This window comes from Macrobrachium rosenbergii, chromosome 3, assembly GCF_040412425.1.
Source record: "Macrobrachium rosenbergii isolate ZJJX-2024 chromosome 3, ASM4041242v1, whole genome shotgun sequence".
NCBI lineage: Eukaryota > Metazoa > Arthropoda > Malacostraca > Decapoda > Palaemonidae > Macrobrachium > Macrobrachium rosenbergii.
Genome location: NC_089743.1, coordinates 25,012,000 through 25,028,432, shown reverse-complemented (window position 1 = coordinate 25,028,432; position 16,433 = coordinate 25,012,000). Strand labels below are relative to the sequence as shown.

The window sequence follows — 16,433 nt, the reverse complement described above, 5'->3', positions numbered from 1 at the left end:
AATTAGCTTTTCCCGAGAACTTGCTAAGACCAACCAGTTGTCGAAGTACCTTAAGAGTTGAATTCCTTGAGAATGAGCCCACGTTGACATTAGGGTGAACACTCTTGTGAACACCTGAGGGGCTGTTGTAAGGCCGAAGCATAGGACTTTGAACTGAAACACCAGCTCCCCTAGACTGAAACAAAGAACTTCCGGGAAGAGAGATGGATTGGAATTTGGAAGGAAGTATCCTTCAGATCTATCGTGAGCATAAAACTGTTGCTTCTGACAGCTGCCAGGACTGTATGAGGCATCTCCATCTTGAATCGGGTCTTTCTGATGAACAGATTCAGGGTCGAGAGGTCAATCACTGGCCTCCAATCAGCTGTTGACTTGCGAATGAGAAAAATCCTGGAGACGGATGCCTGACTCCTTCCACCTCTCCTTTTTCCATTATTTTTTTTCACTTCGTCCTGAAGAGCTAGATGCTTTGGAGAGTCCTGGGCTCATGTCAAATGATGGAGAGGTAGCTTGGAGAGAGGGGGAGGAAAATCTAAGGGTAGTGGACATCCCACCCGTAGAACATCTACTACCCACGTCTCTGCTCTGAAACTCTGCCACATAGCCCAATGGCTCGCTACGCATCCCCCCACTGGTGGCAGTGAGCGGTAAGGGGTGCCCACTCTATTGCATACTGTACTTTCTCTAGCTCCTCTCCCTGGTCTGCAAGAATGGGGCTGCAAGGGCCGTTGCTGAGGAGCTTTCTTAGATGATGGTGGAACAGTTTGACTGGATCTGTTGGTAGAGGTCGTGTTAGGGGTCATCTTAGAAGAAGGTTGAGGTCTAGGGTTTGATAAGCTAGGGAGAGAAGGACCAGCAGATTCTGACACTGCTTGGTGAACGAGCCGGTCATTATTGTCTGCCCGTCTGTCGACTGCAATGTCAAGTTGCTCCTTAAGAAAGAGAGATGGGGGCTCAAAATATCCCCATTCCTCAAACCTAATAAGGAATCGGTACTGATGAGCCTAGAAACTTTGAAGAGGGCTGCATCTCTTCTTTTCAACATGTTGACACATTTAAACGAATCGGGTAAGAAATGGCCTTACCTCCAGACTGTAAGTCTACTGTAATATAAGGGCACTCACTTCTGTATCACCCAACGCAGTGGAAGAGATTTTCGCCACATCTGTGGACCATAAGTCCAGCCAAGAGACAGCCTGGAAAGCAAAAGAGGCGGTCGTCTCCAATGTAGCAGCCCCCTGAGAAATGAAGGAAGGGTCCTCTGCCCTTACCTGATCTAGAGACAACCCTGGACCTAATCGAGCCAGATCTGGGTTCACTTGTCTAGGTTGTAGAGCCACATTAAGGGTTGTATAAAACTGTTTATACCGAGGAAGTGTTGGGGGTAGAAGCTTGAGTGACCTACTAGATAGAAGTGAACTATCGCGCACAGAGACAAGAGAATTAGCATGATTCGAGCATGCAACTCTACAAAATAATCAGCATGATTCAAGCATGGCAAATCTTCAATGCATGTAGGGAAATCCAAAGAAGTTGCTGCACCTTCCTTAGAGAGATTGTTGTACTCACAAATGAGCTCAATAACATCAGCGTATGTAGTAATAAACTCCTGGTTTTCAATATCTTCTACCTCCTGACCACAGGAATCTCTTTCTATTCTATCAGTCAGATCAGAAGAATGCGAAACATCCTTGTTCAAATCTGGGGCGTAGACCCTTTCAGGCCTTAATACCTTCTTGGGGGCTTGAATGCCTGCTGGTGATGAAGTAGGTTGTTATGGGAATCATCCTGTTCACAAGAACGACAGGTAGACTTCTAATTTCTACGTGACGGAATTTCCAAAGGTGGGGTTGTTTAAGTAAAAGTGGATTTTGTGGGAGCAGTCTGGATAAATCCACAAGAAGTTTTAGAAGGTCCAGGAACCATTCCTTGAGAGGCCAAGGTTAGGAACTTGAGGACCTCTCTCACTATGCTGAATAGAGGGAAGGAGTAAAGGTCCAAGTTCGACCAGTTTATCAACATGGCATCCGTCGCCCATGCCTGAGGATCTGGAACCAGCAAACAAAAGAAAGGAAGACGGTGGTTTTTTGATGTGGCGAACAAGTCCACAGTCGGCCTGCCCCACAACTTCCATAGTCTGTCGCAGACCGCAGACTTCAGAGTCCACTCTGTCGTAAGAACTTGTCCTCTCAGACTTAGTTTTTCTGCTAACACATTCATTTTCCCTTGGACGAACCTGGTGACAATCTTGACCAGATTCTGATCCACCCATATGAGCAGCTCCTTTGCTGTCTCGCAAAGGAAGAAGGAGCGGATTCCACCTTGCTTCTTATGTAGGAGAGAGCCGTGGTGTTCTCGGAATACACCACCACGGTCTTGTCTGTGACTGCTTTTACAAAGTACGTTAAGCCCAAATGAATGGCAGTCAGCTCTTTGAAATTTATGTGCAGACTTCTTATTCTGGAGACCATGTACCGGAAGCTGCAAAGTTGCCTAGAAGGGCTCCCCAGCCTCGGTCCAAGGTGTCTGCATAAAAGAGATAAGGGTTCACAAGGCGTAAAGACTTTCCCTCTAAAAGTCTGCCTTCAGACATCCACCACCGCAGGTCAGACTTTATCTCTGATGTTATGGGAACATCACTGAGTCTGGTTGCTTCCTTCTGTTCCAGTTTGCCCTCAAGAAGAACTGAAGAAGTCTCATGTGTAGACTCCCTAATGTCACAAACTGCTTGATGGATGATACAATTCCCAAAAGGCTCCTCCACCAATTTGCCGAAAATGACGGGAGCAAAAGAAGATTGTATGCTGACTGAAGGCGGGACTCTATCATCTTGGGGGACAGAAAAACCCGAAAACTCGGAGAGTTTATCCTCATCCCCAAACAGAAAATCAATAACCCTAGTTCCTGGGCAAGGAGAAGGGCTTTCCGAAGATCCCTTGTGCACTGTTCCTGCGCCAGTGAATGGAGAGGCAAATCATTCAGGTACATGCATACATTGATGCCTAGAAGATGTAGCCACTTCGCGAGGGGTGCTAGAACTTGCGTAAATACCTGAGGGGCCATGGAGGGGCCGAAACATAGCACTTGAAATTGGAAGACTCTACTCTCGAAGACAAATCTTAGGTATTTCCTGGATTCTGGATGTACTGGGATATGGAAATACGCATCTTGCATATCCAGGGTGATCATCCAGTTGCCCAGTTGGATGGATGATAGCACCAACTGATATGTCTCCATTTTGAACTTTGTCTTCTGTAACAAAAGAAGTTCAAAGCGCTGACATCATGGACAGGTCTCCACCCCTCTGATGACTTGCAGACTACGAACAGGCGATTGTAAAAGCCTTTGGCAGTGTGGTCTTCTACTACTTCTATTGCCCTTTTCTTTAGGAATGATGACACTTCCTCCACTAGAGCTGCATACCCCTTGGAACCCTCGGAGTATGCCGTCAATGAAATCAGTGAAGACAAGAGAGGAGGCTGCTCTTTGAGTGGGGTAGAGTAGCCCTCAAGAACCTTGACTGTCCAAGGCTCTGTGTTTCTGGCGCTCCACTTTTCGCAAAAGAGGAGGAGTCTGGCTCCTACAGGTGCATGAAGGAGAGAAGAGTCACTTTTTGGAAGAAGGTTTGGATGAGGTCCTCTTGATGGACCTAGTGGTGAACCATACCTTGGAATGGGGTTTGGAGAAGAATCCCTGTCTGCCTCCCTGAAAGGGGTGCTGTTGAAGAGATGGCTTCACAGCAACAGCAGAAGGCTCTTTAGGGCGCTTGGACGACTAAGCCAAAAGATCCTGTGTCGCTTTTTTTTGCAAATCGGTGGCAATCTCCTTCGCAGCCAATTGGGGAAACAGGTACAGGCAGTCCCCAGTTATCGGTGGGGGTTCCGTTCCGTGGTGTGACATTATCTTCTGGCTGTTAGCCTCACTGGAGGAAAAGCAAAAGCAGCCCTTCCCTTGCTCTCTTTTCAAAGCAAGCCAATCCCCTACTTCCTTTAAAGCTTTCTTTATGGAGGAAGAAAGAACCATCTTGGGGAGACGAGTGCTGGAGTCTACCCGACTCCTCATAAGGAAGGTGGATGCAGGTGAAACTGGAACAGCTGGCTGGAAATACAACAGGAAAGTTGCTAAGAAGTACCTCAAAAGGGAAGCATACGACGAGGGAGTCGGTTCTTGAACTACCTCCTCCTCTGTGGAAGAGACCAAAGACAATGATACATCTCAGGAAGGCTTTGGTACAGAAGGTGTCTTATGCAGCAGGCTCAGAATGTCTGCTAACTGTTTCTTGATATGAGCAAAAGACAGATCCTCTATGATGGGTGCAGGTGAAGAATAAGATGGGCGCTCAGCTGGCACTGAGCTGCTAGCAATTGGCACCGAGCTGGCAGAGGCAGGAGCCAGGTGCTCGGGAGTTAGTGTTGGGTGCTCGGCGACAGATAACACCAAGCGACACTTTGGAGAATGCACTGAGCACCTGTGTGGGCTCCTGGACGAAGACAAAGAGCGTTTCCTAGCAGAGGGGCACTTGAGCGCCAAGAATTGGCATTCTGAATGAGAACACTTGGGCGAGAAGTGGTCCAGGCTGTGCCACACACTGCAACCTGGCTGAGGGCTGAGCGACGGCTCTAGTCCACTTCAATGGAATGGGAAAAATCTCACTGGCGTGATGTCTCTTATGAGGATAAGATTCACCCGGAAAGCACCAAAAAACACCTCATGTCGGGGCTGGAAAGATTGGAGTCCGAAGACAACTGATGAGCACTGACAGAGATGCCTTTCAAACCACTGTCTGAAACATGAGCTACAGAATTGGACAAGGGGGCGACTATCCGTGGGCAAACTCCACCAACCTCCTTTGGACCTCCGCTCTCCTCCCAGGTTCAGGGGAGTGTGACTGGGACTTTCGTCTGGGGGAATCAGCGGGACAAACAGCCACCTCCTCCACTGGCACTGGCACTTGCACAACACTATGCACTTGATCCATTATGACCTTAAGGGACTTGCCTAACCTAGACACTGTGTTGACCACAAGGTCAATTTTGCAGTCAACTTACTCTCGAGGCAGGCAATGACATCAGGTTCAGAAGCATGGGAGCTGGGTAAAGTTGATGGCAAAATATTATCAGGACTAAGGATGGGGGATAAGGCTAAAGCTGGGGAATAAGGAATGTTACAGCCATCAACAGAAAGATTAGTAACAGGTTCTAAACTATGAACCCTACCCTCAGCTCTAGAAGGTGCCTTCCTCTCTATCTCTGTCTAATTTCTCCAGATTACATTTCAAAATCTCCCATTGCTTCTCATCCCATCCTTTACATTCCTCACAAATAAGATCCTTTGAGCACTCTTGTCCTCTACATTTAGCACAGATCATATGACTATCATACATCACCTTAGCCATGCCGGTCTTGCAACCCTCCCTACAATTTCTACTGCTGATTTGACCAAGCTTTACAAGCAGAGGCTGGAACAGCTTGATGTTGACTCACCTGATGTTCCTCCTACTGACTCAAGGATCAGCTGCTTTTGCACATTCCACAGCTGCAAGCTAATCGCCAAGGACAAAAAGTTCTGTTGGCTGTTGAAACTGATGTAGGTTCAATCCTATCAGAAGCATCCCGTTATGGTGAAGTGATCCATCTAGCAAAAGCCGCTGGGATAATAGGACAAGACATGCTCCATCAGAAGTCGAATTTCAGCAGCTATTTTCATGACAAAGACTTAGAACAGGCTGTGCCACCATCATTGCTTCAGTTTGTAGGCATGATCAAACATAGTGCAGACATCAAGTCCCAACTCCATCATGGAGCGTCGAAATCAGGCTTTGCTACACCACAACTTTCTACGCTAGGGATGCACCGATTGACGGGAGCAAGTCTATAATCATCAAGGCTAATGACACAGATGTGCATATATATATCTCTTGAAAGGCTGAGCAGGAGTCCAGGAATGAGTGAACTCATGCCCTAAAGATCAGCTACAGTTAAGAGCAACTTCTGACCAATTCATCTGCTCACCCACTGACAGATGCCTCTGCAATCAATGTCTGGGTCAAGCACTGTTACATAAGGAGATTGAGTAGGTGACTAGATGTCCAGTGGATCAATCACAGTCAAGCTAGCAAACCAATCCACTCACTCACCCACAGTCTGCTGCTTCCATGAATAGTTGTGGTGATGACCATCACTTTTAATAGGAGGGTGACACCTAAAAGAGGACTTACAAGCCCTCCTGCCCTTCCTTCTGCACATCCACTGGTGGTCCAGAAATGGGAACATCCAAGAAGAAAGTGAGGGGAAAGAGGGTGGGGAGGACACAATGAGGAAAGAAGGACAAAGGGCATGCACTTCCCCAACCTTTCTTGAACAAAGGGTCCTTTACTCCCAACCTTTCACAGCCACACCAAGGATGGAATCAAGACAGGCATCCCCATGGGAACCAGTTGCAGGAAGGAGCTACCAAAGCAGCAACAGCATCAGTAAAGGAGCAACAAGAATGTCAGCTACAAGTCTCAGACAGAGCGAGCTAGCTAGTGAACTGATCCACCCACTTATCCACAGTTAGCTGTTTCCATGAATGGCTGCAGTAGCTGCCATCACTCTCAATAGGAGAACGACATCTGCACAAAGACTTCCAAGTCCTCCTGCAGAGGGTTGCCTCCTGGCATTTCCTCCTGCACACCTGCCAGTCCAGAGACATGGAAGGCAAAAAAGGTGCGGGAAAGTGAACAAGGAAGAGAAGACACAGAAAATAGGAGGACAAAGGACATGCAATTTCCAACCTCTCATAACCACAGGCCCTTTCTTTCCAACCTCTAACAGACCTACCAAGGATGGAATCAAGACAGATATTCCCACAGAGACAGGAACTGAGGAAGGTACAGCAGGAGAAAAGGAGTGACAAGGACATCAACCAAGGTGGTCTCATACAGAGCAAACTAGCTGGCAAACTGATCCATCCATTCATCCACAGTCAGCTGCTTCCACTCACTCACCCAGTCAGCTGCCTTTAAGAATGGTTGCAGTGATCACTGCCACTCTCAATATGACAGTGGCCATCTACATGAGGCCTTCCAAGCCCCCCGGTGTAAGGTTGCCTTCTAGTCATTCCTCCCACACATCTGTCAGGCTAGAGACAGGGAAGGCAGACAAGAGGGTGAGGGGAAAGATGAAAAGGAGGAGACAAGAAAGAAAGAAGATAAAGGGTGCACTACCAGCAAGGACTCAGGTGAAAACTTGTGGAGCAGTCGAAGTGCCGAAACATAAGGCCTAAAACTGATACACTGTTGCAAAATACGAATCTGGTACACTCTGCTGCGAAATACGAATCTTAGATATTTCCTGGACTCTGGATGTACAGGCATGTGGAAATAGGCATCCTGCACGTCTATAGTTGTCATCCAGTCACCTCGGTGAATGGATGACATGACAGAGTGATTTGTTTCCATCTTGGATTTTGTCTTTTTGACAAAGAAATTCAAGGCGCTTATGTCCAGTAACGGACTCCATCCCCGATGCCTTGAGGACTACGAAGAGGCGGTTGTAAAAACCGTCTGACCTGACCTCTTCGACTTCCTCAATGGCTCTCTTCTTGAGGAGGGCTGAAACTTCATTGGAAAGGGCTGAAAACCTCTCGGATCCTACCAAGTAGGCTGGTCAATGTGATGGGTGTGTTGACTAATGGGGGCTTCTCCCTGAATAGAATGGAGTAGCCCTGTTTCATCACTGACACAATCCACTCCTCCACTCCCCTTGTGCTCCACCTCTCCCAGTAATGGAGGAGCCTGGCTACTACTGGTGCATGAAGGAAAGGATCTTCACTGGATGCCTTTCCAAAGGCGATCCTTTGTCATGATCTGGGAAGTTGCAACAGGTCCAACTGAGGGGATGACTGCCCATGGGCAGACCCACTGACTTCCCTTCGGCCTCCAGTATGACTGCTCCCATGTGTAGTCTGCCTGGCAGCATCGGCGGGACAAGCAGCAGCCTCCTCCACTGACACTGTTTTTCACTTTGTTCATAAGAACACATGCTGAAGTACCCAACTGGGTCACTGTATCCACTATTAACCCTATTTTAACATCGAAATGTATCCACTATTAACCCATTTTAACATCGAAATTATGCATGAATTTTGACTCGAGGCTGGCAAGGGGGTCAGGATCGGAAGCGAGGGAGCTGGGTAAAGGAGCAGGTTGAATAGTTGAAGGACTGGGGACAGGTGACACAGTGGGAGCAGGCATAGATAAAGCACGAATATTACCATCAGCAAAACTATACATGGTCTTGCTATCTACCAACTTATTCTCGGCTCTAGTGACCGCCTTATGTTTTCTATCTGTCTAATTTTGCTAAACAAGATCCAAGAACTTTCCATTTTTTAACATCCCACTCGGGACATTCGTCACAGGTTTGATCAACTGAACACTCTTGTCTCCTGCATCCTATACACATAGAGTGTGCAATAGCGTAAGCTAGTATCACTAAGAGTCAGACATACTGAATAACAATTCAACAATCGCAACTATAATCAAAGTCATGTTGAGCAAAAACGTCCTAAATTGAGAAATAATGGTCTCACTTAGAGAACCTAATGTAAATACAAAGCCATAGGCTGCCAGGACTTCACCCAAAGAAGAATCTCAATGGAAAAGTGACAAAAGCCAAAATTTAAGCTGACTGCTCACAACTGAACTTCACTTGGGAACCAGCAGAAAACAATTGAGCTCTCTGCTGACGTCATTCCTCGCTTACCCCGAAAGTGGGTGGGGTCTACTCACCTACACTGACACTAGTGCTACCATGAGTTTCAAAATTTTTAAACTGCTGGCGAGTGAAACTTTAAGCAATGTAATTACTGGGTAAGTTACATATATAAAAACAATATTTTAATGGTGAGGAGACTGTTACTTATAAAAATGTAATTTATGGGTCAAAGTATTCTTTTTAATGTTAGAACATGTTTGATATATTCTGGATTTCCTAATTACATACATCTGTATAAATTTCCATCTGTAAAATCTATGGTTCTGCTCACAGAAGCTTTAATGTAGCATCCATGAAACCTCCAGTACTGTAGTGCTAAGGCAACAAATATACAGTGCACCATGCTTATTTGCTTTTGTATCAAATGCAACACAACTTTTATCAAAACATGAGGGAAAGTTATACTGTATACAGTAATGCTACACAAAAATACACTGAGATTGTCAGTTCATGTTCCCTTTATCATCAACATAACAGTATTAGATATTGCATTACCATTCATATTTCATGACTGACAACACAATCAGAAACAAAATAAAGCATACAAAATCTTACTCACCATCTGGATCACGACCACCACGATTACCGTAGTGATGTCCATGGTAGTGATGTCCATGGTAGTATCCAACATAGTAAAATCGGCGTCCGCCTACATAAGACCATCGACTAGGTGAACCAAACTTCTGATAAGTCCGTCCCCCACTAGTCCATGACCCTTTGCTAATACTAGAACCACCATAAGATGAACTGGAACTAGAACCACCCCTGGAGGATGAACCTTTACTTCCACCCCATCCCCATGATCCACCACGAGACCCTCCCCTTGATCCACCTCCTCTGCCGCCGCCACCTCCTCTGCCACCTCTGGCTTCAGTCTCAGTAGTTAGATACAGCAACAGCACTGAAAGTGATAACACAATTCAATATAGAAAAAATGTCTAAATATAATGTCTACGTATGAATGAATGTCAAACTAATGTGAAATTATGTTTGTGAGACTAAATCACCACAGTATTAAATGACCATAAAAAAAAAAGGACCATGGTTAGGGGAAAAAAAAAAAAAAAACTACACAAAAGGATAATTACCTACTCCTGAAATTCCTCCAAGAAAGGAAATTCACCAACATACAATTAAATGTGGCAAATGAGATTGTGCAAAGCATAACTAAAAGATGGTGCTGGGCAGCCCTACCTACCTACCAGAAAATGGTAACAGACAAAAATCACTTTTTAAAAGTAATTATATTTCTATTAGGCATAAAAACAAAAATGATATTTTAATGATAAAATAAAGTTTGTTCATACTTACCTGGCAGATATATATATAGCTGTCTTCGGAGAATACATCTATATATATATCTGACAGGTAAGTCTCATGAACAAACCAGTCTTTAGTAGGGGTATCCTTCAGCACGAGCTGGAATTAGTCACTGAAACTTGCTAACAAGGTAGTTTACTTGTGGTAGGAGGGTGAGAGGGGGTTGGGGGAACCATATTTCCCTGCATTTACCAAGCACTTTATCTCCAGCTTTAGGAACTAAACAGGACAGCTGAGGCAAGATTATGATAAAAAGCTCTGATTTGTATACCTAGGAAAAGTATAAATTACTTTTTGTGCAGACAGGAAGGGATCTCTCAACTGACTAACAAGTTAAATCTCCAACCAGAAATGTCATGTTCCTGGTCATGACAGTGAGCAAAGCAGCAGTAAATCATGTAGCCTATTCATTTTGGCATAGGGATCACAGTGCCAAAGTGCCCTCATCAAAGTGCCATAGTGCCATAAGCCTAAGCAAGATGTGTCACCGATTTTGCTTGTACGTATAGGAAAACCTCAGAGAACAAAGCGTGAACCCTATGAAGGGTGGAACCACTCAGAAAGCAGCTAAAATCTGGCCAATAAAACTGACAGGTTTACTCAAAATACAGCTCTACCATTCCCACCCTATTAAAAGGGAAAGAGAAAAGTCACATCTTATAAGCCAAATTCTGAGACTGTGTGCTTAACCATGTAACCTACCAGCATCTGCACCCAACCCAAAATGTACTCAGCTTCAGCTGCCACCTCACAGTCATAGGGGCAGTCGAGGTCGACGTCGACGCCGAAGGCGCAGTAGTAGAAGGTGAAAGAGTCCATGATGAACAATCATGACTGGGAACCAGCAAGTCCAATTCCAAAAGATGTTCCACATCGAAGATATCCAGAAAATCCAGGAGAAAAAACCTGTAAATACAATCCAGGTCTTCACCAGAGGTCCAAAATACAAAGAGAAGACAGGCAATAGGATTAAAATCTCACACTGCAAAAGGAAACAACCTTCCAGCAGCATGAACAAAAAGCAATTGACGAAAGTGGGAGTGTCGGCACACACCTGTGTCAGCGTTGCCAACCGTTTGTTATGGTAGCTCAAGTGACAAGATTTTACCTGCAGCATTGGTAACGCTGGCTGTTAAAATTCCCAATAGTGGATTGGTAATTGATAGTTGTTCGGGCTAGTGGGATTAAGGGCGAATTCAGGTGTTCAGGGAGTGTATTGCAATTGTCATTTTTATATAAGTAACTTACCAAACAATTACATAACTGAATCCCACATTGAGTGGAGGTGGGATGAATGGACACATGCTACCCAAAAAACTACTCGATATGGAGGATAATTTGGAATAGCAAATTAGCTAGCACCTTGAAATGCTTGTTGTAACCTTACCTGGTGAGGGAGCAACGGCAGACGGGTACTCCCTCTGGTCATAGGTCCTCTTGACCTGTAGCGGCGTGGTGGTAGAGCCAAGGGTCGCCACTACTTGAGTGGGTGCTTTGCAACGTAGGAGGTAAATCGCAGGTTGCCAAAGATTACAATCCAAACATGGCCACATAATCAATATGTGGATATGCCCTTGCCCTGGTCACAGTACAACAGAACAACAAAGACCAGATAAAATTAACCTACACCACCACGAAATATTAACCAAAACCATAAAATACCAATTGATGATGCTCACGACTCAGTGCTCACCAGACTTCCCAAGAAGTGCAACTATCCTTATTCAAGGAGAGTGGATAGAGGAAAAAGAAGCTGTCCATTCTGTCCTTCATCCGCCAATACCATGCCAGTTGTGAAGAACGGACCTAAAGTACTGCATTTTTCGTACTGTTTCAATATCCCGTAAGCAGAACATGGCAAACACTGACTTGCACCTCCAAAATGTTACTTGCAAAATTGAAGAGAGAGGCAGGTTACGTCTGAAAGCCAAAGACGTTGCCACGGCTCTTATTTCATGAGCCTTGACTTTACACAAGGGCAGTAAATCATCTTGAACTCCTGAGTGCACTTCCGAAATAACAGATCTTAAAAAGAATGATGCAGTAAACCCCCCGTATTCGTGGGGGATGCGTACGGCGACCCCCCGCGAATAGCTGAAATCCACAAATACCCAAAACCCCTCTAAAAACACTGAGAACTGCCTACAGTATTTTGATAGTTTAAACACAAGAAAAACCCTCTAAAAATGCTTATACCTGAGTATTTTAATAGTTTTATCAAAAAAAGTGCATTTAGTCATGAAAAATATGAAAATACAGTAATAAGTGAATATGTCTCAGTGAAAAATACCGCAAGTGGGTGAATTTTCGGCGAATAATGGGTAGATATGTTCCACAGAGAAATCCGTGAATACGTGAGTCCGCGAATCGTGAGAACGCAAATACGGGGGGTTTACAGTAATGCATTCTTGGACAAAGGATGGTTGGGGTTTTTAATAGTATACCAAAGATTAGGGGCCGAACCTCTAAGGTTTTTGGTTCTTTCAAGGTATATTCTCAAAGCTCTTACTGGGCAGAGGACCTTCTCTTGATTGGATGGGCCTAGTACTTCTGACAGGCTTTTGATTGAAAAGGAGCAAGGCCAAGGATTAGCCGGATCCTCATTCTTGGCCAAAAATCCAAAATTAGTGAGTATAATGCACTGCCTTGTAAGAAACCTATCCTTTTATCAATGGCATGAACTTGCTGGCTCTCTTGGCTGTTGCCGGTGCCATCAAGAATAAGCTCTTTTTCGTCAGATTCCGATGTGACCATGAATCCAAAGGTTCAAACAGTGGTTCTGACAGCCATTTGAGGACCACGTCCAAGTTCCAAGCTGCTCCCGAGAGTTTTGCCTGCTTACTAGTATTCAGATGTTTAATTAAGTCAGTGATGTCTTAGTTTGAAGACAGGTCTATTCCTCTATGTTTAAGAACTGAACTCAACATCGCTCTGTAACTCTTGATGGCAGATGTTGCGAGTCCTTTCAATGTTCTCAGATGTAAAAGAAAATCTGCGATTTAGGCAACAGACTTTTGAGAAGAAGAGATATTTCGCTCCTGGCACCACTTCCAAAAACCTGTCCACTTGGCTTGATAGACTGCAGAAGAAGATTGTCGCCTGCACTTAGCAATAACTTCTGCAGCCTTTCTTGAAAATCCTTTCACTCTGACAAGCTCCCTAACAGTCTGAAGCCTGTCAGAGCAAGAGTGGGTAACCCTAGATGGAATCTGTGAAAGTGCGGCTGTTTGAGAAGATTTCTCCTCTGAAGAAGTAGCCTTGGGAATTCTGTCAGTAGACTTAGGAGATCTGGGAACCTCTCCTTGTGCGGCCAGGAAGACGATGGTTCCTCAATGCCGCAAACAGGTCTATCGATGGCTTTCCCACAGCTTCCACAGGTCGGTGCACACCTGTGGAGTGAGTGTCCTCTTCATCGGTAGAACCTGTTTGCCACATCTCAGTTCATCCGCCAGGACGTTCATTCTCCCCTGAATGAAGCAGGCCACCGCTTGGGTCTTGTTGCTTAGTGCACACAGAAGAAATTCCTTGGTCGCTTCGTAGAGTGACAAAGAATAATTCCCTCCTTGGTTCTTGATGTAAGCCAAGGTGGTCATGCTGTCCAAATGGAACGCCACTGTCTTGTTGAACGTGCGTTGCAAAATGCTGAAGTGCAAGATGAATAGCCTTTAATTCTTTTACATTGATGTGGAGGTTTCTTTTGGTTGGAGACCACGTTCCTGAAACCTCCATGCTGTTGAGAAGAGCTCCCCAACCCAGATCCAAAGCATCTGAGTATTATGTTAGGTCGGGGTTCATTGGAGCCACAGACTTTCCTGTTGCAAATCTGTCCATCACCCACCACCGAAGGTCCTCTTTGATCTCGGGAGTAATGTTGAAGACAAACGAATCCAGGAACAACTTCCTTTGCCAATTGGCCTTGAGGAAAAATTGTAGTACAGGCAGTCCCCGGTTAACAGTGGGCTCAGTTAACGGAGATCTGGTTTTATGGGGCTTGTCTAGTGATGAAAATTGGCACTTTTCGGCTCCGAAAATCGCCGATTTCTGCTTCTCGGCGCTGATAATTGGGTATTGGTGCTGATACATACCTAACAGAGGCGCCAATAACTGAAAATTGGAGCTTTTTGGCGCCGATAAGCCCCAAAAATCGCCAAAAAAGCACCAAAGATGCCAATTTTCGGTTAGCAGCGATTTTCAGTTATCACACCCTTAGAACAGAACCCCCACCAATAACCGGGGACTGCCTGTACCCTTGTGTGTAGCCTGCCCAATGGAACAAACTTCTCTGTGGAAGAGAGGGTTCCCAGGAGACTCATCCATGCGTTGGCTGAGCAGGAGGGGCCAGCTATGAAGTCTTGGACTTTTCTGGGACAATTTAAGATGCTTTGTTGAGGCGGAAAAGCCCGAAAACTCAGAGAGTCTATCACTATCCCCAAATATAGAAAAGACTGAGTCAGGACTAGCTGAGACTTCTTGAAATGTATTAAAAGTCCTATATCTTGAGCAAGATTAAATGTTTTCTGAAGGTCCTCCATGCACTGAGATCTCGAGGGGAAGCTTAAGAGCCAGTTGTCGAGGTACAGAGAAATGTTTATCCCCATGAGCAAGTGCTGAGTAAAAACTTGAGGGGCCATGGAGAGGCCGAAGCACAGTGCCCGAAACTGGAAGACTGTCCTGAAAGACGAATCTCAGATACTTCCTCGAATTTGGGTGAACTGGAACATGGAAGTACGCATCATGCATGTCAATCATGACCATCTAGTCCCCCTGGTGGATGGCTAACAATACCAACTGGCTCATCTTTTCTAGTAGGGCTGACACTTCCCGAGATAGGGCCAAAAACCTCTCCGAGCCTACTGAGTAGGCCGTTAGGCTGATAGGAGAGGTTACTAAGGAGGTTTCTCCCTGAAAGGGATTGCATATCTCTCTTTCAAGACCTTCAGCATCCACGGCTCCACATTCCTGTTCTTCCACTTGGTCCAAAAATGAAAAAGGCTCAGCAGATCAGGGAACCACTCTTTGTGTGGCCAAAAGGGAGCTACTAGGTCACTGACATGTTGTTGAGTGTGTTGAACTTCTTTAATACTTCCCTCACCATGCTGAAGGGAGGGAAGGCGTAGAGGTCGTGGTTCGACCAGTCTTGCAGCATTGCATCTGTCGCCCATGCTTGCGGATCTGGAGCTGGCGAACAATACAGAGGAAGACGATGGTTCCTTGACGTCACAAACAGGTCTATTGATGGCTTTCCCCACAGTTTTCACAGGTCAGTGCACACCTGAAGGAAGCGGGTCACTAACTGGGTCTCATTGCTCCTTGCCCATAGAAGAAAATCTTTCGTCGCTTCGTAGAGTGTAAAAGAATGAGTCCCTCCTTGATTCTTGATATAAGCCAGGGCGGTCATGCTGTCCGAAAGGACTGCCACTGTCTTGTTGAAGGTTTGGGTTGCAAAGTGTTGCAGTGCTAGATGAATCGCTTTTAATATCTTTACATTGATGTGGAGGTTTCTTTCTGCAGGCGACCATGTTCCTGGAACCTCCAAATCGTTGAGAAGGGCTCCCCAACCCAGATCCGAAGCGTCTGAGTACAACGTTAGGTCGGGGTTTGCTGAAGCCAGAGACCTTCCTGTTGTAAATCTGTTCTCCGTTAACCACCACTGAAGGGCCTCTTTTACCTGGGGAGTGATGTTGAAAAGGAACGAGTCCGGGAACAACTTCCTTTTCCAATTTGCCTTTAGGTAAAATTGCAGTACTCTTGTACATAGTCTGCCTAATGGGTCGAACTTCTCTATGGAAGAAGGGGTTCCCAAAAGACTCATCCACTTGTTGGCTGAGCAGGAGGGGCGAGTTATGAAGTCCTTGATTTTTCTGTGACAATTTAGGATCCTTTGTTGGGATGGAAAAACCCGAAAACTCAGAGAGTCTATCACTATCACCAAATATAGAACAGACTGAGTCAGGACTAGCTTTGACTTCTTGAAGTTTATTAGAAGACCTAATTCTTGAGAGGGACAAAGAGTTTTCTGACGGTCCTCTGTGCACTGAGATCTTGAGGGGGAGCCTGAGGGGCCGTGGAGAGTCCGAAGCAAAGAGCCCGAAACTGGAAGACTCTGTCCTGGAACACAAATCTCAGGTACTTCCTGGAGTCTGGGTGAACTGAAATGTGGAAGTAAGCATCTTGTATGTCAATTGTAACCATCCAGTCTCCCTAGTGGATGGCCAACAATACTGACTGACTCGTCTCCATTTTGAACTTCGTTGTTTGAACGAAGAGATTCTGGGCACTGACGTCCAGGACAGGTCTCCCTCCCGATAACTTGGGAACCATGAAGAGGCGGTTGTAACACTCCCCCATGTTCAC

At 45.6% G+C, this 16,433-nt stretch overlaps 1 protein-coding gene across 1 annotated transcript in view; it reads right to left on the bottom strand.

Annotated features, from left to right (window-relative positions):
• LOC136853418 (enolase-phosphatase E1-like) overlaps positions 1-16,433 on the bottom strand; it is a 150,977-nt gene that overhangs the window by 126,505 nt on the left and 8,039 nt on the right. Inside the window, exon 2 of the mRNA XM_067128934.1 lies at positions 9,319-9,660. Within this exon, the coding sequence (XP_066985035.1) occupies positions 9,319-9,660 (342 nt within the window). The remainder of the gene's footprint in view (positions 1-9,318; positions 9,661-16,433) is intronic.